General features: G+C 44.3%; 1 protein-coding gene across 6 annotated transcripts in view; it reads right to left on the bottom strand.

Moving 5' to 3' along the window:
* Positions 1-19,795, bottom strand: part of ndst2a (N-deacetylase/N-sulfotransferase (heparan glucosaminyl) 2a) — a 42,773-nt gene extending 22,978 nt beyond the window's left edge. The window contains exons 1-7 of one of the 6 annotated variants that reach the window (XM_076076741.1): positions 19,649-19,792; positions 14,218-14,298; positions 9,396-9,443; positions 6,096-7,603; positions 3,538-3,625; positions 2,563-2,717; positions 1-129 (exon numbers count right to left, since the gene is read on the bottom strand). The exon at positions 1-129 is cut by the window's left edge and continues 57 nt beyond it. In XM_076076741.1, the coding sequence (XP_075932856.1) occupies positions 1-129; positions 2,563-2,717; positions 3,538-3,625; positions 6,096-7,169 (1,446 nt within the window). In that variant the 5' untranslated portion in view covers positions 7,170-7,603; positions 9,396-9,443; positions 14,218-14,298; positions 19,649-19,792. Of the gene's footprint in view, positions 130-2,562; positions 2,718-3,537; positions 3,626-6,095; positions 7,604-9,395; positions 9,444-14,217; positions 14,299-18,950; positions 19,550-19,648 lie in introns of those variants that run through there. The other 5 variants (XM_076076740.1, XM_076076738.1, XM_076076739.1 and 2 more) reach the window with 5 other exon arrangements.
* Between the last annotated feature and the right edge of the window lie 3,984 nt (positions 19,796-23,779).

Below are 23,779 nucleotides of genomic sequence, written 5' to 3'. Positions count from 1 at the left end.
TTCCTCAGTGCTGGTCACCTTGATGCCCCACACAGACTTCCAGGCCTCATAGAGCTGGCTGTGAACTGGGTAAACCCCAGAGTGGTGCGGAGCCACTGCATAGCCCATGTCTGTTGGGATGCCATGCTCCTGGAGAGGTGTGGAGAGAGGACAGGGTGCGAAGGGGTAAGCAAGATAGTAAAGAGAAAGTTAAAGTCAGGAGAGAATAGAGTATACCTAGGTCTGCTTCTCTAAATACTAAACATCTCTTTAACCGGGTAGCAATCCTACAGCCCGCCAACATACTGTCCAGAGGCTGAAACAGCTTTAAAACTAGAGTGAAGCTACCGTCATATGCAGTGGCGGGCTGTGCATTTTATACCTGGGCCTTCACTGCTGTCCTGCAGCTGAAATACCACCTTATAACCACATGATGGCACCACAGCTGCTATTCATTTTTAAGGCTGTAACTATGTACATCTTCGTATTAAACCGTTTGGTACGAGTCGTCTGAATAATACCAGAGCATTTAGAAAATGCAAAAGCCTAAATTCAGGAAAATATAATGATCTCAGCTGGTCTGGCTGTGGGATCCACCATGACAAGCCACGACCCAAAGAGATTATCATAGGATTTTACTTTCACAACCTGAATGTTGACCGTACTGCTCTGCAATGTCTTTCCTTGTCTCAGTCTCCTCTGTCATGGTGCATCTCACTCAGTCAGAATGCATTTTGATTGGCTGAGCTGCATCACGTGATGCGATTCACTACCCATCAGCCTCTGCTGGCTGTTAAGTTTCGTTTCACGATAGTCACGTGCTCGCCCACTGCCCAATCACAGCACACTCTGCACCTCGCGGGAAAGCTACACATGGACACTGAGCGGCATGTAATGCTGACGTCATTATAGGCCGGCGCTGCAGGCTCTGATAGTCAAAGAATACGCCCAACATGTCAAACTAAAGATCTGATTGGTTGAACACTATGAAAATCAACAATATCGTCCCCATTTACTTTAATCTGCACTGGCTGCAGGTGAGAGTCTGCAGGCTTCTTACCTAGAGACACAGAGGTGAGATCTGATTGGATAAAAGCTCTACTTAAAACAAGCTGCACTGGAAGCAGAGCAACTGAGGAAGACAGTAGCTGTGCAATGAGAAAATAAGATAATGGGAAAAATATTTTTATAAATTATAATACATGTAGTGTATTTAAGAAAAATTATTAAATGATAATTTTTTTTTATATATATATATATATATATATATATATATATATATATATATATATATATATATATATATATATATATATACATATACATACATACATACATACATACATACACACACACAGGACTGTCTCAGAAAATTAGAATATTGTGATAAAGTTCTTTATTTTCTGTAATGCAATTAAAAAAACAAAAATGTCATGCATTCTGGATTCATTACAAATCAACTGAAATATTGCAAGCCTTTTATTCTATTAATATTGCTGATTATGGCTTACAGCTTAAGAAAACTCAAATATCCTATCTCTAAATATTAGAATATTTCCTCAGACCAAGTTAAAAAAAAGATTGATAACAGCAAAACAAAATCAAACATTAGAAAATGTCCATTAATGCACTCAGTACTTGGTTGGGAATCCTTTTGCACGGATTACAGCATCAATGCGGCGTGGCATTGCTGAGGTGTTATGGATGCCCAGGATGCTTCAATAGCGGCCTTTAGCCCATTTGCATTGTTGGGTCTGGTGTCTTTCAGCTTCCTCTTCACAATACCCCACAAATTCTCTTTGGGGTTCAGGTCAGGGGAATTGGCAGGCCAATCGAGGACAGTAATGCCATGGGCAGTACACCAGTTACTGGTGGTTCTGGCACTGTGGGCAGGTGCCAGATCATGCTGGAAAATGAAATCCTCATCTCCATAGAGCTTTTCAGCAGACGGAAGCATGTAGTGCTCTAAAATCTCTTGGTACACAGCTGCATTTACTCTGGACTTGATGAAACACAGTGGACCAACACCAGCAGCTGACATGGCTCCCCAAACCATCACTGACTGTGGGAACTTCACACTGGATTTCAAGCAACTTGGATTTTGCTCCTCTCCAGCCTTTCTCCAGACTCTGGCGCCTTGACTTCCAAATGAAATACAACAATACAATACAACCCCATAGAGAATTTGTGGGGTATTGTGAAGAGGAAGCTGAAAGACACCAGACCCAACAATGCAAATGAGCTAAAGGCCGCTATTGAAGCATCCTGGGCATCCATAACACCTCAGCAATGCCACAGGCTGATTGCCTCCATGCCACGCCGCATTGATGCTGTAATCCATGCAAAAGGATTCCCAACCAAGTACTGAGTGCATTAATGGACATTTTCTAATGTTTGATTTTGTTTTGCTGTTATCAATCTTTTTTTTAACTTGGTCTGAGGAAATATTCTAATATTTAGAGATAGGATATTTGAGTTTTCTTAAGCTTAGCCACGTGGTCCCAAAGGAACACAGTGTCGTCCTGCTCCTTCCACTCTCCATGCAGCCACACTGGCCATGTGTGCAGTAATAGAGCGGCTAACCTGAGCAAAGATCTTGTTGAGCCTCATCTGCTCTGCCAAGACGCTGACGTTGTGAAAGAGGTGAGGCTGCATGTGGCTCCACATGTGAGGGAACCACCAGAAGTCCATCCTGTGCTGGAGCAGCATGTCGTCTCCCCGATCCTCTTCATCAGTTCCTGAAAACACACATCCTTTCTATGTCGGTGTTGGTAATAAATTGAGCACATCCACGATCAGTCACATTTCCTGTGTTTTTAGTGCAACATCTGGCCTCATGTTACTTTACAAAAAAGGATCCTATGAGCTCCACAGGATAAAGACAGATGTTGTCCTCCCACCCCCAGCTGCATGCATCCCTGAACACATCCATTTCCTTTTAGAACACCTATATGGTGGAGAAAAACTAGAAACGGTCAACATCATGGATGGAAAATGATTTGTGAAAAGGTGTAGGTGCCACAGAGTAATCTGTGAATCCTAACAAATAGTTTTGTTTTTAATAAGAAGAAAAGTACAACTACGTTCATGGACAGCGGCTGAAGTTTACCAGCACTGTGTGCACTCAGGACATAGCAAACACTTTCGCGTTTTGACAACGACCACCGTAGCTCTGCGACACGCTTGGCACACCGGAGAAGTTTCAGTTGGTTGTAATCTGCAACCTCACCACTAGATGTCACTCAATCGTACACGCTTGTCCGGTAAGTTAGAGTATTGGTTTGTCAGTTATTTTGAATTGCATCCTTTAATATGGTTAATATTAGAGTTCAGTTAATTCTCCCAATTTTACAATTTGCTTTTTCCTGGATAAATAAGGCAACTAATTCTTCCAAAGGAGTCATTGCAAACTCCCACCAAAGCTTGTCGTGTCAAAGGCAGAGATGATGGCCCCTCTTTCCTCTTTCCAGGTACAAAGACAAAGATCCAGAGCTGTGCTACAACACCACATTTCAAACACAAAGCTTTGTCGATACAAGAAGGTCAGATGATCCATACCTGTGTGATAGAATTTTCCTGAAAATCCCAAATTGAAGGTGAAATTAGGGACCAGCGCTCTCAGCTTGTTTTGAGTGTTGAGCAATGCCTGTGAAAGGATGAAAAACACACCTCACTCTTACTCAGTGGAAGCATCATTTCATTTCATACTTATTGAAGGATTAGAAAATGAACCAATGCTGCTTCACCTCAATGATCCTGCAAGCCCCAAGGCACATGTCCTAACGACTTTATACAAACTCTTTTGATACGGATGTCTTTATGCTGCTTTCTGCAATGTTATTTCACAGAAGAAGCATTTTTATAATCATTCTACAGATCAGTATGGAGGTGACCTGTACAGTAAGTGTTAATATTCTAATGTAACCGCATGTTTATGAACATATTTTTCAGATGGAGACACTAGCTTTGTCCCATTTCAGGGGGGTCTCCTATGATAGACATGGCCTCACCATGGTGTCATTGAAAACTCAAGAGTGAAACATGCATACAATGGGTGACAGGCAGCCGTGGGGTCAGGTCTTTCACAGTACAACTGTTACACCTAGTTTGCCATTCATCTGACCGGGGTGTCTTTTGACAGTGGAAGCAACACTAACGGCCCGGAAGAAATATGAACTAACAGGAGAGCACCAAACAAAGAGACCACAGAGAGAACCATGGGCCCAATCGTCCCTGTGCTACCTAATAACCACTGAGCAGCATCCTGACGTGTTAAAGTAGAGAAGGCAGGAAGAGTGATGGAATAGAATCTAACAGAAGGATCAGATCTGTAAAACCCAAGACAGACAGTCTCACAGCCAGCAACATAAGCATGAATTCTACCTTACAAGCAGCAGCTTCCAGACAGAGCTCTACATCTCTGTCCTCTTGATTAGTGGGTCCATGTCCAGCTGCTGCTTTACACTTGTTACATTGGGTTTTTCTCTGTCAGTGTTGGTGAAGCCTTTAATGTAGGCGCCAGACCCCATATGGTGACAATTTCTCAGATCTCAGAGCAGCAATTAACAAAGTAATAGACTACAAGAGTGCCATTGTTATACGTCTAGCTTCTCACTTGTACATACAGTAAGACTTCCTCTTCCTCTTGTTGCTCATTGTTTACATTCCAATGAGCAACTTGAGATAAGAGACAACATGTAAGACCCAGGGAGTAACCTCTGGTTCTGAAAAGTGACTTAAAACTTGCATTCTCTCTAATGTCCACCAGGGGGCGACTCCTCTGGTTGTATAGAAGTCTATGAGAAAATGACTACTTCTCTCTTGATTTATTACCTCAGTAAACATTGTAAACATGAGTTTATGGTCTCAATCTCTAGTTTCAAGTCTTCTTCAATACAGCATGATGTTCATTTCGTGAATTATGGTCCATTTAGAGTCAAACAGACCATAAAGCAGGGGATGCTTTAGGGCGGGGCTTACTGTGATTGACAGGTCTTTACCAGAGTCATATACGGCGTCTCTAAGTCACTCTTCCACAATCCAAATATGATCATCTCCGTTCACTGGTTGCAAAAGACAAGTTTGCAACAGCTGAACCGCTGAACTCGAGGCTTCAAAACATCAGTCCACAAACCAATGAGTGACGTCACCATGGCTACGCCCACTTCTACACAGTCTATGGTACGAGTGGATTGTTTTACAAGTAAACACTAGACCAGCTCATTTTAAACCATTGTCAGACGATAGCCGCTGCCTTCCCAGAATGCATTTCAGCCACTGAGTTCTCCACATGGCCTGTTTACCTGCATTCACCCAAAGCCTGCTCGAATGTCATTAGTCAAGATTACTCAAACTAAAATGCGGGAAAACCGATATCTTCAATTGGAATTATGAACAATCATAATTCAGTTGCAGATAGCTGCAACTGAATTATATCTGTAATAAGAAACCCCATACACACGAATGGCAAAAGTAGTTTGAATTGTTCTAGTCAAAATGTAATAGATACCTAAAATTAGAGTTTTGACCTGTCAGATACAATTCCAGGTATCTTGAATTGACGTTGCAGATCAGTAATGAATATCCAGTCTAGCTAATAAATGTATAAATGGCTTGGTGGGACATGTGTCTGCCAACGATCCAACAGAAACTACACAGAAGGAATGCATATCTCCAGAAATTCAGAGGATAAAATATTGTTTTGTGAGTGAAGTCATTATATTTGTGAGTTATAAATCCGGATGTGTAATTAGGCAGCCAAAGCACTGGATTCTAAGCTGCGTGTATCATCTGAGAGTATCATAGTGCAAATACAAACTATTGGGCAGAATATTACAAACATATCACATTATCATTTGATGTATTTTCATTATAAACATATCAATTACAGTTCTTTCATTAATCCACCTTACTTCAAATGAATTACTCAACAATAGTCATCCTACAAACTGAACTGATCCTTTAACTACACTTCCTTGGCATACCATCTGAAGTCCTCTTTACATGAACATGAATCTGTGTCAACATCTCACATTCAACTACTACGCAAAGTGAGAGCCAACTAAAGCTAATGTCTGATCATGTGTGGTGTCTTGTATTGACTCCGTGTCACTCACCTCCACATCCGACACCTTCATACGGGTTCCCTCCTTGCCAACGAATATATCATCTACGTCCACCAGGATGTGGCGGTCCAAAGACAAGCTCAGTCTCTTCCCTGTCAGGTAGGCAATGGAGTCCACAAACACCAGCTTGTGAAGCCAGTAGTTGAGATTGTTTCCAAAGAGAACCCTTTGAATGCCATCGTGGAGCCCCAAGTCCTGGACCACGGTGGCGTAGAGAGCCCGCAAGGGGCTGGGTCCAAAATGTGCCAGTGCCTCAGAGGACTTGGTGCTGGCCAGAAGCACTGGTTCATAGGTAGAGTGGTTGGACTGGAAAATGGTCCAGTCATCCCCTGGTAGAGAGCCTTGCTCCACCTGGTTGGGCTTGGTAATGTAGAGTAGAGGAGCATTGGGGTTGATGCGGTAGTCCCTGAGTCCCAGGTGTGAGTGTAGAAAGAGGGGGAAACCTTTGAGCTGTGCACTGAGGAGAGAGTTTTCATTCGCTTTAAAAAAGCCAATGACGCCTACTCCATACTCAACACAGTACTTGTCCAGCAAGTCGCGGTTCCAAGCATCCAGATTGACATATTTCAACACATTTTCATAGATGATCAGTGTGTAGCGCCCACGGTTATGCTCCGTTAATGTGGGCATGTCTCCTTTACCAGGAGCAATCTCTGTCCGGTAGTGGAAGCGGCTGGACTCTAATATGGCTACAATCTCCTGGCCCAGCTGGGAGTAGATGCTCTCCACGAACACCAGAACCACGGGCTCTGTCCTGGAGTTGTCCACCGCCTTTACCTGCCGTAGTCTGCCCTGGCGCTGGGGGAGGAAAAGCGGTGCCCTCTGGACACCTGGCCCTCCTCCGGCGGCTCCGGTGCTCGCTCCCGGCGACATCCCCCCTCCTCCGCCACAGTCACTGAAGGGCAAAGGGGGGGCCTCCTTGATTTTGGGGCTGTTGGAGACATAGTAAGCTAGGAAGGCCATGGACAGTAAGCAGAAGATGATAAGTGCCAGGATGAGGCGGTGGAGCTCCAGCTGGCGGACACCTCGCATTAGCTTCCACACGCCCAAGCCTGCACCTACCATGGTGTTGGAGGGGAGAGGCGGGACCGGGCAGCGAGCGGAAGCGGTGAACAGGGAAGGAGAGCAGAGAGGTAGAGGAGGGGGGAGAGGAGGAGGAAGATTGAGCAATCGATACTGGCACTGATCTGTGCTGAGGAATAGCCATTTACACTAGGTCACCATGGCCAGCATCATCCGTTACCTGCTCTCCACTTCGAGCACACTCTAGACGACTGAATGGAAAAAGGGAAGGATGGATGATTGTTTGATGGATGGAATGTCAAATGTTAGGCGACCGAAGAGGGAGAAGTTTGTTGATTGGTCAGTTCTCTCTCTCAAGCAGCTGTGCAGGTGTCTCTACATGTGGATGCGTCCATCTGTAGAGGCTTGTGTAGTCTCTCTGTGCTTCAGGGCTGAGCCCCCTCAGGCCCCCGAGCCTGGACATCCCAGAAAGACACCTAGAGGATGAGGACAGAGGAGGGTGAGATGAACGAAGAGTTGAGGGGGGGGGGGGTCAACATTCAGTTCTTATTAGGGATGAGCATAATAAAACCTTCTGGCTACGAGCGCCTCCCATTTGGGGGGGCTCTCGGGCTCAGGACCCCTGAAAATATTGTTCGGAAAATAGCCTTATTGTTCGCCAGTATTGTGGATCTGTCCAGTTTTTTTTCCGGATTAAACAGCAACGTATGGGCAACACTATCATACAAGTCACTTTTGACACACTCCAAACACAACTATAGACTACTAGTATAAGCATCTATAAAACGTGGCATAAAATCATGAAATCCTCGGCAGAAATCGGCGTTATGTCTGCCTCAAATCAATATTTTCACCACGAAGCTAGCAGCTAGCCGGCTAATCCGGACATCGTTTAGCATTAGCATCAGGCAGAGAAAGCGTACATACCGTCGGTTCTTCTCTCCGTGGACGCACCGCAACGCTGTGACCGTACAACGGTCCAATACCACTGGTCTTCACCGGAAATAATCCATGGTTTTTGGTCAGGTTTTATGAAATATTAGTACAAAAACATCGAAAATGCTCCGGTTGAGAGCTACCGTCATGGCCGCGAAGCACATCCTGTTTATGCCGAGCTGTTTCCTGTGGAAGGGGGGGTCAACCCACCTCGGGCCAGCGGTCAGACTTTCGGCCAATGGAATTTTACGCACGGGGAGACGCCGCACTTCTTGCAACTTTATTGGCTGAAACTTATGTCAATCAACACCAAATTCGACAGTGGCCTTCCTGAGACTCTGACGCGTCGAAGGAGGGCTTATTCACTGAAATCGACCGATGATAGGCTGAGATACAGCGCCATACACACACAGGGACTGAGAAAATCCTATGGCTGAGAGCCAGAGCAGGCTCTGATGATGTTAGGAATCTCAAAATGATTCCTAACAGCTGTATTTGGATGTATTGAATAATATGAGTGATAAAAAAAAGTGAAATATATAGTTATATAAAATTAGAATAGAGCATGAGAGAGTACAGAATTTCAAGCCGAATGCTCATTTCTCTGACCTATTATGCTGGCCTGCTTCACTCAATCTAAGTAAAATGATCTTAGAGAGACCACAACCCTGTTGTACTATGACACAGGAGTGTTTGTAGGCTTCACTCTGCAATAATTCCAAAGAAATGTCAATAAAAGTGCTTTTTTTTCCCAGGCGAACCTGGAACCTTTTCAACTTCAGCTGTGCCATAAGTGTTCATAAGTATTAACCAGTAACATATACACAATATTTACACATCTCACAAGTGTTACCTGTATAGACCATCAAAATTATTAAAATAGACTTGTAGTTTGGGTAGTTTACTCAAGAGAGTAAGAGTATGCAATTTTCGAGCAGAGGGCTAAAAATAGGGCTAGTAGGTAAAAGGTTTTAAGCAAAAACACTATTTGATAATCACTGGGAACTATTCAGTCAAGATGGCCCAACCCCCCCCCCCCCCCCCTCAGTATCTACAGGCCACACCTGCGATGGTGAAGTATATATACTTATGATAAGACAATTGTCGCATAAACTATTTGATTTTTTTAGAATTTAATTCGATTAGAAAATCAGGAGCCTTCCAGCTGTCTAATGGTAATTCTGACGTGTCTGCAGCCCCAAATGGTAGTGAGAGGTTTAAGTAGCTTTTAGTTCAAGGAAACCACCAAGAATCCAAAGGAAGCTTCTCCCTCTGGAAGAAGAGGTTGAAGTATTGGACTGTTGTAGATTGAGAAAGGTGTGCAAGTCTCACCTGGAAAACACTGCAGGTCTGAAAACCCTTTGATCCAGAGGACCCCTGCTAGAGAGAGATGGAGAGAGCAGAAGGGGAGGAGGAGAAAGAAAAGAAAACATGTTGATAAAGCTGTATTCTGATTATTTCAAATAACAAATCCAAGAGGTTTCATACAATATGAGCAGAACTTTCAACGTGAAATGAAGACAAGCGAGGCCTCGTCTATTCTCTACTTTGAGTATGGAGGAGTCATTCAGGGAGGCCTGGAGAGACAGTCTCAGACAGCTGGAGCAGTTCAAGGATTCGATGGACATGAATAATTAGTGAATAATCAGTACCATCAATAACTGTTTTAGATTTATTTTAAAGTAAGGAGCAAAGAGCAGTGCAGTAAGAAACATCCCATCATGGAGCTTCCAGTTGTGTTGTGTGTGGCACTTATGGTTTAACTAAAGATAAAACATTCAGCCTCTGACTGACTATAGCAACTGGAAGCTGGAAGTACTGTGAGGCCTAAAACAAACAGCAGACAAACACACATCAGCAGGAGACCGATGCAGTGATTAGGGATGGGTACCAAAAACCCGGTAGACCAGAGTATTGATTATTGTTTCTCATAAGCTGTACTTTTTAACGTTATTTGTGTCATTTATTATTGCTGCAGCCTCTACCCCTGCTCTGTGTGTCCTCCAACAACACACTCACACACACACACAAACACCAGGCGGCAACCTCCGGAAGTGTCTTAAGACTTGCATCATCTCTACTGTCCATCAGAGGGAGACTCCTCCCAACATCTTAAGTTACAGGTGGAAGAGGGGGAACAGAATGTAGCTGGGTAGCCCCAGTGGGCACCCAGCTGACCAGCCTTGGAGGGCTGGTCAGGATGGCAGCGGTGAAACTCCCTGATGAGAGGGGCATCCAGAATGTGACGAGCTGGGACCAGGATCTTTCTTCTGGACAGTAGCCTTCCCAGTCGACCAGGTATTGCAGGCCTCCCCCACGGCGGCGGGAACAAAGCAGGCAGCGAACCGCGTAGGCAGGACTTCCATCGATGGTAGATGAGGGCTTTGGTGCGGCACCGGTTGGGCGCTGTGAAGTACCGTTTGGCTGTGCGGAGGAGCGCTGCTCTGGCTTCGGCCCAGGTGCGGCAGAAGCGGCGGACGAAGGCCTGGGCAGAGGGGCAGGAAACCTTCTCCAGGGCTGGGAACATTGGCCATCAGCGCCTCATGCTGCTGGAGGATCCCCTCGATCCTCTTGAAACGGGACTGTGGTGAAGAGGTGTGCGCTGGGTCCATGACTGGCCAGATTGTACTGTAACGGATTGTATATAGACCCAATTGCAGCACACTAGATTCCAGGAACCGTTGGCTTTTATTATAAACTCAACAGGTACAGACTGACACATCAAAGTCTCTGGCAGGGCAGCAGAATTGGCAGGCAGAATGAATCCAGGTCAGGAACAGGAGGCTGGTGAGTTTACCGGGAGTCCGGCGGGACGGGTAGATCCGGGGCAGGAAGAGTCGACAACAGGAAATCAGTCCGGGATAAAGCGCTGGAAAGTCTGGCATCGAATAGCAAGTAGGACAATCTGGCAATGAGTGTTTGAGAGGCAGGAGTCTATATAGTGGCTTGATTAGTGATCAGAGGCAGGTGAGTGAACAGGTGAAGGGAGTTAGGCTGACGAAGAGGGAGTGGCTGACAGGTAGAGTGAGGAGGGTGTGGAGCTGACTGTAACAAGTATAGATAATTGATACCCATCACTAGCAGTGATTCAGCTACTTGTTGTTATCACAGTGAGCCTTTTAGTGCACATTAGTACATATGAGCGTGCATGTGAGCATGCCCCACTGGTTAGCTCACGCCTGCCGCTCTGCCCTGCTCTCATACGGTGGTTACAGCTGATAATGCTGTCCAGACTGACAGCGTCGTCCTCCTATTCCCCCTCAGGTTAATGCTGTTAGCTCTGTTGCTAGCACTGTTGGCTTTGAGTCGCCGGCTCGCCGTCGCCATGTTGAGAGCCGTTGAAAGGCAATTGAAATACTCAGTTGCAGTGACGGCTGGCCAATAGAGGGCCATGGGGCCTGGCCCCACCTTGAGCCACACAAAAACAAACAAAAAAATAATAATTATAATAATCATAAATTATACAAATTGTCAATATTTGTGTTTTTGAACTATGGAATGTACCCAGTAATATGTGTAAAATATGATATCTGCGCAAAATATATGCTTTTCCTGCTCGTGCTCTCCGCCTGTGTGCACGACACGACTCAGAACGCGCAGCTAGGGGGGCAAAATCGTTTTGGCCCAAAAGAGGCGGGTCTATGAAGCAGTTTAGCCAATTGCTGATTCAAGATATAAATGAGTGACATACAATTTAGCCAATCAGCACCCTCAAATAGATTCAGCGTGGGGCCAAAACGATTTAGCACCCCTAGCTGCGCGTTCTCGTCAGGAGAAGCCTCTACAGGCGAGCGCGAGCACTACTCCTCCAAGTCTCGTTTGAGAGGAGAACTTTGGCGGAGATCCTGCAGACCAAAGAGCTGATATCAGACAGCAGACTAGCGGGAAAGCAGTCCATGCGAAGCTTCTGTACTAGCTGTACACCAGACAGGTTTGGCGAGCTGGATGACGTCATGCTAATAACGTATTTAGCTTTTTAAAACAACGGGGACAGATCCAGCACGGACAGCTACGGGAGTGAGGAGGTAAGGAAACATGAGAACACCAGGGTAGGGAGTGAGGGATGAGGAGGTAAGGAAACATGAGAACACCAGGGTAGGGAGTGAGGGATGAGGAGGTAAGGAACCATGAGAACACCAGGACACACATGGAGAACTCTGTCAAGCTACATATTAGGCAAAGTGAACATCCTTTCTTCTACATAGTTGTCCTCAGTCTCATCTGCTTAACTTGGTCATGGAGGCATCAACATTTAACTGAGATGGTAAATTAACAGTGAAAACTCATCACAGCTTAATTTAACATCAGTATTCATAATTACACTTCATGTTTACTTCTCCTGATCTTTACCTCCTATAACAAGGTCCATAGGGGCATCTCAATACATAAACATGTTATATTATATAAGTGGTATTTACTGCTTTTTTCCGTGTTGGAATAAATGTTAAATATTTAACTGCAAAGTAGTAATGCGTGTTTGATACTTTCATTTTTTTGCATTAAATCATACTGGGATGTTTGCTGAAATTGATAGGATGGCCCTACCTAGAACATGTTCCACCAGCCGCCACTGCTCAGTTGTCTCGCCTGAGACAGACATGACAAACGTTTTGTGAAACTTTGACTGAGCTGTATAGTTCAATGAATATAGCACGCAGAGCCTCCTTTAGTCAAACCTCGGTAACACTTGTAGGCACTCGGAGAAACGTTTCATTCCATTGTTTTCCACTTTTTGTAAAATAAATTATCAAAGAAATTCAACGTGCGTTTTTTTTTCTTTTTTATGGTTTACGACATTGTGTTGTATACTACACAACAGACATCTGAGTTCTCTCTGCTTCTAGCCATGATGGTGCTGTTTCCATAGAGGAGCACGACTTTTACATTGCAGTGAAAAACAAGGCCACGGAGAGAAAGTGAAAGAAACGCTGCTGAACTGCTTGGGGTTCAGAGGGTTGTGTTTTACAACACGGCGCTCCCAAAGAACACAACTGATATTAATGCTCCATTATAAACTGTATTAACACCAGTGGTGGGCCGTCAGGGCCAGCTAAGCCTTCTCTGCTGGCCTAGACAGAATCACAAAGTTATAGCTATTTTATAACTTAATCATTTTTCATAAATACACTACATGTATTAGAATCATTTTCCCCATGAGCTTATTATCTCATTGCACAGCTACTGTCTTCCTCTGTTGCTCTGCTTCCAGCACAGCTTGTTTTAAGGAGAGCTTTTATCCAATCAGATTCAGCCCCTGGTCTGGCTGCAGGACCCACCATCACCCCTTAATGACAAACCGCGACCCAAATCGCGGAAAATGTTCAACTTCTCAAATTCATTTAAAGATCTTAGTGTTTAGTAAGAGTTTATGTTGAAGCATATGTAAGAGAAGTTATGACATTTTTAGTGTTTTGCTTGGTGTAGATTCTTTATTTTTTTTTACCTAGCTTTGTTTTTTTTAACACTGAATGGCTGAAGGAGAAATGGATTTAGGAGTTACTGACTTTGTTAACAAAGAAAGGAGGATGGACTTTGTCTTGAAGTGAACAGCAGCTTTGGTAAGTGAACTGCTTTCGTTTTTACATCTGCAGTAGCGCTACTACTGTCTTCATTTGTCTATCGTGTCGTTTTTATGAATAATATGAATGGCTCGTGCTCTAGCGCTGCAGTGTTGATTTGTCATGCTTGACATTTTATGTTGTCATATAAATATATGTGACTGGTTCTTGTCATTGTGTTAATTACATTGGTTCTGACTTGTCCGTTAATGACGAAGCATCCCGTCATCGCGGGTTATTTCGGACATTTGATTCTGTTTGAATCAGTAGGGAACAGCTAACTGTTGTTTCCCCGCTAAGCTAGTTTAGCTTAGCCTCCCTGAACACACGCGGGGCCTCAGCTGTTTTTTGTTATTGTTCCGGGTTCAAACATTATATTTCCCACAATTTAAGCTTCTGCATTTTCCAAATGCACTAGTATTATTCAAACATATTGTTCGGTTCATAAGCCTCGTACCGAACGGTTTAATATGAATACGTGTATTGTTACACCCCTAGAAACAAAAAATGTAGCTCAGTAGGACAGCACAGAAGGCCCAGGTAGAAAATGCACGGCCCGCCACTAATTAACACACACTTTCCCTTATGTTTATTACCACGACCCTGGTGGTTACCTCCGACCATTGGACTCGCATGTAGTTGGGGTGAGGTTTGCACCGCGACATGACATCTACAGCCTGTAACAAGAGTAACATGGGGAGCATTAATGCAGGGCTGGAACAGCACCCTGTCCACACAAACACTACCAGGTCCAAGTAGTCCATCTGAACAGCGACCAGTGCTGCTTAACAAAACGCTAGACAGAGACAGACAGACGGGTTGAAGGTGAGGAAGATGAGGGGGAGGAATAGTTCATAAAGAGAGACTGTGGTCCTAATGAGATCTGTTTAATGGATTACTGAGCCGAGCTGCAACACTGGGGGACCGGACAGAACCAGAGAATGTGAGGTAGGGAGGGGTGTGAAGGGGGATAAAATAAAAACCAGAGCAGAGAAATAAATCATCAGTTTCAAAGTGGTACAGCCTGAGCCTTGAGTACAGGGACCCTGAGCTGTGTTTACAGGCTGCACTGATGCTAGTGGTCACTGTGTGCTGCAAAGGAGCTCACTGCTCAGGCAAGGTAGTGGCTTTATGAGAACAGAATCATTCCTAAATGCTACCTTAAACATTCAGAGGAACTCAGTGAAAGTAACCTTTAACCAACTCTGTGTCTGACACAGAAATGCTTTCATTCAAAGGTCACTCGAAATGGAGCCAATGAGTAATGCTCTATAGAAAATTGGATGTGTAAAAACAAAAATGTCTTCTGTTGAAACAGAGCTGATCACAATGTCAGACCGACTCGTGCTCTCACACCCGTTAGCTACTTTAGGAGCGATAAAGGTCTAGGAGGTCAAATGTCTTCCAGAGTTATGTGAGCTGAGCTCCTGAACTGATAGCAGGTAGTTAATCTCCAGCGTGCGAGAGAAGACCACGAGCTCCGTAAAACGTTAGTGAATGACATCCTCATTGAAGTGTGTGTCAAGCGCTACCTGTGCAGACTGGGATTTAAAGAAGGACGGAGCTGAAGGTAAGACGGACTACAGAGGAGTCCATCAACACTCCAGCCGTACACACAGTACTCATCCAGTTTTAAATCCACACTAACGCAACTCGTCCCAACAGAGGATCAAGGTAGCTTTGATCAGGACATCTCAGTAACATGTGCTTGGTTATGATAAACTTATGATTAACTATGATAAAGTGTGTCAACTGGATCACTTCTATTGGCTTTGAAAACATACTAAAGAGTGCAGAGCCAAATTAATTAGTGAATGAATCTATATATCTACATCTCTATAGATATATAGATACAGACTTCAGAGCTGAAGGGGCTAACACCGTCACTGATAACTAGTGGTGTAAGGACCGTTGTTGATCTGTGATCGGTACTGATCCCTCTCACAGTTCAGCACACATGTGAACCTGTTTGATTCCACAGTTTAACGTTAACCATCGCAGTTTAACGTTAACCATCGCAGTTTAACCAACGGAGGTTCACTAGTTACATTACGATGCCTTCAGGCTCTGCTCAGTGAAAATGAGTACTGGCTGAAGGTAAATTATAACGTTATCATGTTATCGTAACATGTAGTTTTGGTGATAAACTTGAATAAATCCAGTAGTTTGAAGGAGATGTTTTTACATTAGCATAAATATATATTAGAGATGAATTATGAGCCGTTTACACTAATAATACATCATTAAAACTACTAATGACAAGATTTGTTTTAATCAATATAAATACAATCTTTTATTTCCTTATTTGAATAGTGTGTTTATATGAAGAAAAAACCCACTATCAATTATTTTAATAAAGTAAAATGATAACATTTAAAATGTCTGGTTTACAGATATAATCTATAATCAAACAACAAAGGGATCTGTATCTGTTAATATGGATCATCAATGATCAATAATTTGTATCCGTGGCAGTCACTGAGCAGTCTGATACCCTTTGTAAATCACCGAAGATGAAAAATATACCAAAACAGAGAGGAATTGATATTCTACACTCAACTGCTACTTGAGAAAATGGAATTCATAAAGTTCCTATTGCCATAACATTGTACAACCCATCTAAAATAATCACTCATAAGTAATCACTTCATCATCCAACCCAACCCCAGTTCCATGAAATGAAAGAAAAGGTTCTTCCAAACCTCTAAAATGAGGTATTTAAGTCCCTGAGAGGACAGCTTCCTGAACAAACTATTCATTACAGCCGACCTGCCGTGTCTTAACACGCTCTCACACACCCTCCAGGTACTCTTTCACCAGAAACCCCCAATAATGCCCTCAAACAACAGCTTGTTCACAGCCACTCGGCTCATCTGAAACACCTAAATCTTCCCAATATGTCTTTGATACAGCACCATCGTCAGTGACGGTTCTATTGAGCCACCATTAGGTCGTGGTTCTACCACCGAGTGGACAACACCAACAGATGGTTTGTGTTTTACACTGAGAAAGCTGATGGTTTCAGCTGATCCTCGGCCTTGGTTTCTCCTACATGAGGGAAGAAAAGTAGCATTGAAAGAAACCAAGGCAAGCAGGTATAAAGCCACCGAGTTCAATTATGATCGTCAAGTCATGTCAGAGGGTTCAGGGAGAAAGGTGACACTTGTGGATGGATAATATAGAGACCGCATTCTGTTTAAATGTATTATTTCTATCCACTTTATACACGCACCGTTCTCTGGTATCTATCATCCTACATTCTCCCAATGTCAGGCATTTTTAAAAATCATTTTTGCTATTTTCCACATGTTATTGTCCTCAGCTTCTCATAAGTGTTGCACTGATTGTGTCACATCAGAAGTGACAATCTTCATTTGACGTCTTTGCACTGATGCAGCTCAACCAGCACTGAGAGCATCATTGCGAAAGCACATCTTCATTGGTCAGGCTTCCTTTCATTCACTGGATCTTCAGACAGCAGACCTTCTCATTTGGTTAGATGTTTGACGACAGAATTCCAGATAATGCTGCTGTTCATAACAAATACTGTATATTGTTATTGTATACAATGACGCATACAGTGAATGATTGATGAGTTCATCCGTATCACCCACACCTGTTATCTAAAAATAGGAGCATCCATCAACGCTCAGCATCAAACAGCGGACAGACGTGATGATCAGCTTCAACAATGAGCTCAACACGTGCCGAGGTTAGGATGACGAGAAACTGAACAATCAAAATGTATTCTGTTTGAATGACACCACATTTTACAATTATGCACGACAAGGTCTATCAAATCTGATAAATAACAGGGATGTCCTGGTACAGGGGCCAATAATAGTTATTTATCAATAATCCACACAAACAGGTCATAAAGTTTGTTTATTTATTGTAAAAAAAATGTAATTACTGCTTCTGCCAACTACTCAAGTTACAGTTTATATCCATGTTTGTCAAAAATGTCATCACTTCATCATTTTTATGCTATTAGACATTTGTGGGAAATTGTCATAATTAGCATATGAGTTATGGTGGACAAAACTGTTTTGTGAGGTCACAGTGACCTTTGACAACCAAATGGTAATCAGTTCATCGCTGAGTTGAACGTTTGTAGCAAGCTTTCAGAAACTCCCTCCAGGAGTTCATGAGATATCGAGTTCATGAGAATGGAGCAGACGGACGGAGGGACGGACGACCCGAAAACAAGGCTGTTGTCGGCACGAAGGCAATACTCAAAATAACTGACTGCTTCCACATTAAAAAGAGAAAAGTGTTGTGATATGTTAGTTATACCTCATGGTCCAGGACAATGTTTCCTAAACATGGAATCACAAGCCTCCTGTCGAACTCTGGCTGAATTAAAATGGATTTACTAGATATTATCTGTTCACTAACTAACATGTACCGCAGTCCTTAAAGTAGCTGAAATGAACCCTCTTCCAGAGGTGTTGGCTCACTATAGACCGATCTCTAACCTTCCCTTCCTCTAAGATCCTTGAGAAAGCAGTCACGAATCAGTGACTTTCTACGTAACAATAGTTTATTTGAGGATTTTCAGTCAGGATTCAGAAAGCATCACAGCACAGAGACAGCTCTGGTGAAAATAACTAATGACCTTCTAATTGCATCAGACAAAGGACTTGTTGCTAAAAGCTTCCAGTGGAACTTACTTTCAATCCTCAATAAATGTAATCTGTACAGTTGTTCTTATGTGTTCTAATGTGAAGGTATGCTTTTCCCTGAGATCTGGGTCTTTTTTGAAAAGTAATTGTTTTAGTCTTTTTCATGTTTACTGCCATGCAGGGCCCAGGTCTGAGTACAGCTCTAACATTGAGCCCAGTTTGAGCTGCAGCATGAATACAATCCACAGCGAGAAACAGACTTGTACTAGAGAACAGGGCACCGTTTACAAAACGATCAATAAAACCATGCAACACTGATCAAAGGTTAGGTAAACACAACAGAATCTGGCCAAGCATACAAGTGTCCACTTTTAGAATTTGATCTTTTCAATTCTCATGCAGGGTCTGACTTCAGACGCTACTCAAGGTATTGAGGTTCCACAGATCAAGCCCTCTGACCATGTTCACTACAGGAGGACAGAGTGATGCTGTTACTGCACCAGTCACATGGCTGCAACTTCACTCAGTCCAACACATCACCTGGCTGGAGATGCAGAACTAGACCATGCAAGTGTAATCTAGTCTGATCCAGGTAGCACCAAGCCTCATTCAACAAGTCACTCTTCAGTTATTTCTAAATAATTCACTAGAACCCCCCCCCCACACACACACACACACAGTCCTTGTAAACCGCAGCCACTCACCGGAGCTCGGTGAGATGTGAGCTATCGTTCCGGTGGGACTTAAAGCACTAGTAGTCCGGACTGTAGCGGGTACGTGTACCTGGAGGCCGGTGTGTGAAACGTCAGCTCCCACGACACTATCGTTACCTCATACTTGACGTTACCACTACACTGTTGACAACACAACAGATGAGCCACGGTTATAAATAATAAAAGCATAAACGTTAAGGTACAGCTCGGTGTCGTAATGCCCAAGGGCCATTACACTAAAACAAGAAGGTTATCCGAAAGGCGGTGGAAAAGAAACAGGGTCAACTTTATGTTAGCAGCTCGTCAGAGGTTCCAGATAGCATGCTAACGGCTAGCCCTGTTGAGCAACAGCGCCACTAGAATGTAGCTAATGCTCGCAGAGCTAACAGCTCTCAGTGGCTCTGTGTGATACTCTGACCAGCAGAACGGACCGTGACCTGGACCTTCCTCGTGTTCCCTCTAAGGAGCTGACGTATCCATATGATGCCCAGCCGATGAAACAGACTCCCAGCACAGCCCTCAGTCCCGTAACGCCAACCACTGGGATCACTGGGACCTGAGATAACGCTGCAGCTACGTTAGCTGCTGATGCTACGGCAGCTAACTAACGACACTCACTGCACTTTAACGGGCTTCAGCTCTGACACGGTGTCACACAATATGAAGTCTGTGAGTGATTCTGGACTCACCAGCATTCGGTCTCACCAGACACCGATCCGACCGGAGGATTGGAGGATAACAAGCTCCAGCGTTTGGAGTTAAAAGTGAACTTCAGCACATCGCCGCTTGGTCTGCCATCTTGGATCTACTGGAACCCTGGACTCAACCAAATCTGGCATATCGGGGGAGGGTTCACAATATAACCCCCAAAATATGCTGCATCTAAAAAGTTTATTTGTACAGAATCCAAAGGAAGACAGTGTGTTCTCTGCGGAGGAGATGTAGAGATGTCAGTGCTGATGATGACTAAAGTCACAGTGACGTCTGTTTTAAGCCTTACAGATGTGTAGTGCACACATTCATAACGTTACAAAAATGTGTGCACACGCACACACACACACACACACACACAGACAGACAGAGAGAGAGAGAGAGTTATGAATCTGTCCAAAGATCTAAGAGCTAAAGTAGAATAAATTGGTATTTGACCCTAAACAGACGATATTGGCTGAATGTCTGCACTCTGTCAGAGACTGATCACAGTCACAGACAGACAGGCTCAGTGACACAGACAGACATGTCTGCCCAGAGACCAGCATGTATGTGGGAGGTAGAGACAGAGATACACTTCCTCCTCCACTGTCACAAGTTATTTGCACTAAGAAGAGATTTCCACTTCGGGGAAACAAAGGAAATATCAACCTGTCATGTTAAGAGTCCAGAGGAGAAACTGACAGCAGCTTCTCTGGCAGCTGACCATGTATCTTCCTCACTAATAGATCCACAAAATGAAGTAACTCTATTCAACTGTATTGTTGTGATATCATTGTAAATGTATGGGACTGCATCAGTATAACCCTGTATTTAATATGTAATATGTGTATTCTATCAAATGCTTTGGCAATAACATATTTTTGTTCATGCAAATGAAGCTAAATTGAATTGAACAGTGAATTGAATTAAGAGAGACAGACAGACAGAGAGAGAGACGGGGAGAGAGACGGAGACAGAGAATTAATTGGTTGGGAAAGAGCAGTGAGGGGAAAGTTCTGAGTATAAGTTACATTTTCTGTTTCACTGACAACACTACACTAGAGTAAAGTTCATTTAACAGTAAACCAGTCTCCCTTTCATCGTCTACGGAGCAACTGACTTTACTTGATGCATCACCAGTTTGAGACTTGCTTCTCTGTTTCTGGCTTATAAATATTGACTGAACTTTCCTGACAACTTGAAACATTATCAGTTTATGGGAACTGTTCCAATGAAAAATCAAACAGAATATCGTTTGAGATAACCTTAATCTTAGGGCTGTCAACCACGTCTCACTGTCTTCATCAGCAAGTCTAGTTGGCGCAGATGCCATCATATGACCTAATATTCTGTTTTTGATTATTTGTCTCGTTTCCAGCTCTCCCTCTCTGATCACATTCAGCAGGGAGGAACTTTTAAACATCCGTCAATCCACTGGTCAAATCTTTTAGTTGGAGGAGCAGCGGCTCTTCTCGGGATTTACCGGAGACACCGACGGGGGAAGCGAGCAGGAGCGCTCGTTAAACTGCGTCAGCGGGGATTCCGAACTGCGCTCCCGTCAATCCATCGGGCGAACGTCCGCTCTCTGGCCAACAAGATGGATGAGCTGCTGCTCCTCAACAAAGCAAACACGGACTTTAGCAGATCCGCCGCCCTGTGCTTCACTGAAAGCTGGCTCGGTGCGCACATCCCGGACAGCGCACTACATCTGCCGGGCTTCCAACTCCTCTGAGCGGACCGCGTAACGGCGCTGACGGGGAAAACGAGGGGAGGCGGAATCTGCTTCTACATTAACGAAGGTTGGTGTACTGATGTCACAGTGTCAAAGGAATCATGCAGCCCTCACCTAGAAACACTTTTCATAGACTGCAAACCATTTTATTCACCGCGGGAGTTTTCCTCGTTCATCCTGGTCGGTGTCTACATCCCACCTCAGGCCTGTGTGAGTGAGGCGCTCCAACACCTGCTGAGCAGATCAACAACATGGAGCACAAACACCCAGACTCCCTGCTCATTGTTCTTGGGGACTTTAACAGAGCAAACCTCAGCAAAGAACTGCCAAAATACAGATAGCATATTAAGTGTAGCACCAGGAACAAAAACACACTGGACCACTGCTACACTGTAATAAAGGATGCATATCACTCAGTCCCCGTGCAGCTCTGGGACTCTCTGATCACTGTCTGGTCCAGCTTCTCGCAACCTACAGGCAGAAACTAAAAACTGCAAAGCCTGTGGTGAAGACTGTGAGGAGATGGACCAACGAGGCAAAGCTGGAGCTACAGTCCTGCACTGATTGGAGTGTTTTTGAGGCTGCTGACCTGGATGGGCTCACTGACACTGTGACATCGTACATCAGTTTCTGTGAGGACATGTGTGTGCCGACTAAAACCTTCTGCACGTATAACAACAATAAACCTGGTTTACTGCAAGACTCAGGCAGCTTCGTCGGGCTAAAGAGGAGGCCTACAGAAGTGGGGACAGGATTCTGTACAACCAGGCCAGGAACACACTGACGAGGGAGATCAGGGTAGCTAAGAGGAGCTACACTGAAAAGCTGGAAAAAATGTTTTTAGCCAACGACCCCTCGTCAGAGTGGAGTGGCCTGGAAGTACTTACGAACTACAGGAGACACCCCTCCCCCCCCCCCCCCCAAGACAATGATGGTGCACTTCTACACAGCCATCATTGAGTCCATCCTCTGCTCCTCCATCACGGTCTGGTACGCTGCAGCCACTGCCAAGGACAAGCGCATCATTCGCTCTGCTGAGAGGGTGATTGGCAGCAATCTGCCGTCCTTCCAGGACTTGTTCGCGTCAAGCACCCTGAAAGATTGTAGCCGACCCCTCTCACCCTGGACATGAACTGTTCGTGCCCCTTCCATCTCGCAGGAGGCTGAGGTCCATCAGGACCAAGACCTCACACCACATGAACAGTTTCTTCCCGTCCGCAGTCGGGCTCATTAACAGAGCCCGGGACCCCCACTGACTCTGTCATCCCCAGGACAATTTCCTTCTGGTCACTCCCCTTCTGTTTCTTTATTTAAACACATACTTGTTTACATTACAGTCATTTAGCAGATGCTTTAATCCAAAGCGACTTACAATTCAGATTCTATCACACCGTAGGCACAGCTACAGGAGCAATGTTTGGGGTTAAGTGTCTTGCTCAAGGACACATCGAGATGCAACTAGCAAACCGCCAATCCTCTGATTGAAGGACGGCCCTGCTCTCCACTTAGCCACGGTTGCCGTTTATAGTCCTGTGCACCTTATTTTATATTCTTTTATCTTCTATTGAAAACTGAATGTTTCTATTTGTTGCACTGCGTGGATTGTTGATTGTCTAATGTTATGCACCACCCGCCATGACAAATCCCTTGTATCTGCAACATACATTGGCAATAAACGGTTCTGATTCTGATTATATGGTGTTTCGCCTTTAAATGAAAATATGAGTCTGTGAGTTTGCAAGACGTTTAACACACACACACAAAATTGTGTTTTCTCCATCAGTGCATGCATCACAGGGGTAATCTGCGAGTCTGCACACGGATCTGATATCACTTCACATTGATTACACAGGAGCAACAGCAACGATCCGTACATCCTGTGTGATCACTAGTGCTCACGTGCTACTCTCAACAGAGATGAGGTAGAAGCTACTCCCATCATCAGCTCTGCAAAAACAATCACTGCCTCCAAAAACATCTCTGCTGGGAGAGCACCTTCAGAGGGTGAAGCTGTTGATGCTGAAGATGAGCAGGCCTGTGAGGGACAGGATGTGAACAGGGCTTCTTCAGTTGAGAGGAAAACAAACACGTCTGTAGACCACTTCTTTGGTTTGTAAGATGTATCTGCTGCACACAGGAGGAGGACCATGAGCAGCTTTACACAGTCAGTGTAACCAGAAGTATCAGTAGAACAAACCTGACCGAGCCCAACCTTATGGACTCAACTTGGTTTGTTTTGAAGGAATACCAGAATATATGACCATTTGTATGTCAGCTCACCTTTAATTCTCTCTCGCTCAAACCTTTCCATTTAAACCCTTTGGAATGCTTTAAACAGGTTTTGGTGCGGCTGCATGCGTTTGTGAAGTATGATCACAGGGAATGGAGAACTGAG

Source organism: Anarhichas minor, unplaced genomic scaffold, assembly GCF_050575085.1.
Source record: "Anarhichas minor isolate MPS153535 unplaced genomic scaffold, ASM5057508v1 ptg000058l, whole genome shotgun sequence".
Classification (NCBI taxonomy): Eukaryota; Metazoa; Chordata; class Actinopteri; order Perciformes; family Anarhichadidae; genus Anarhichas; species Anarhichas minor.
Note: the sequence above shows the minus strand (reverse complement) of the source record. Positions and strands in the feature narration are given on the sequence as shown.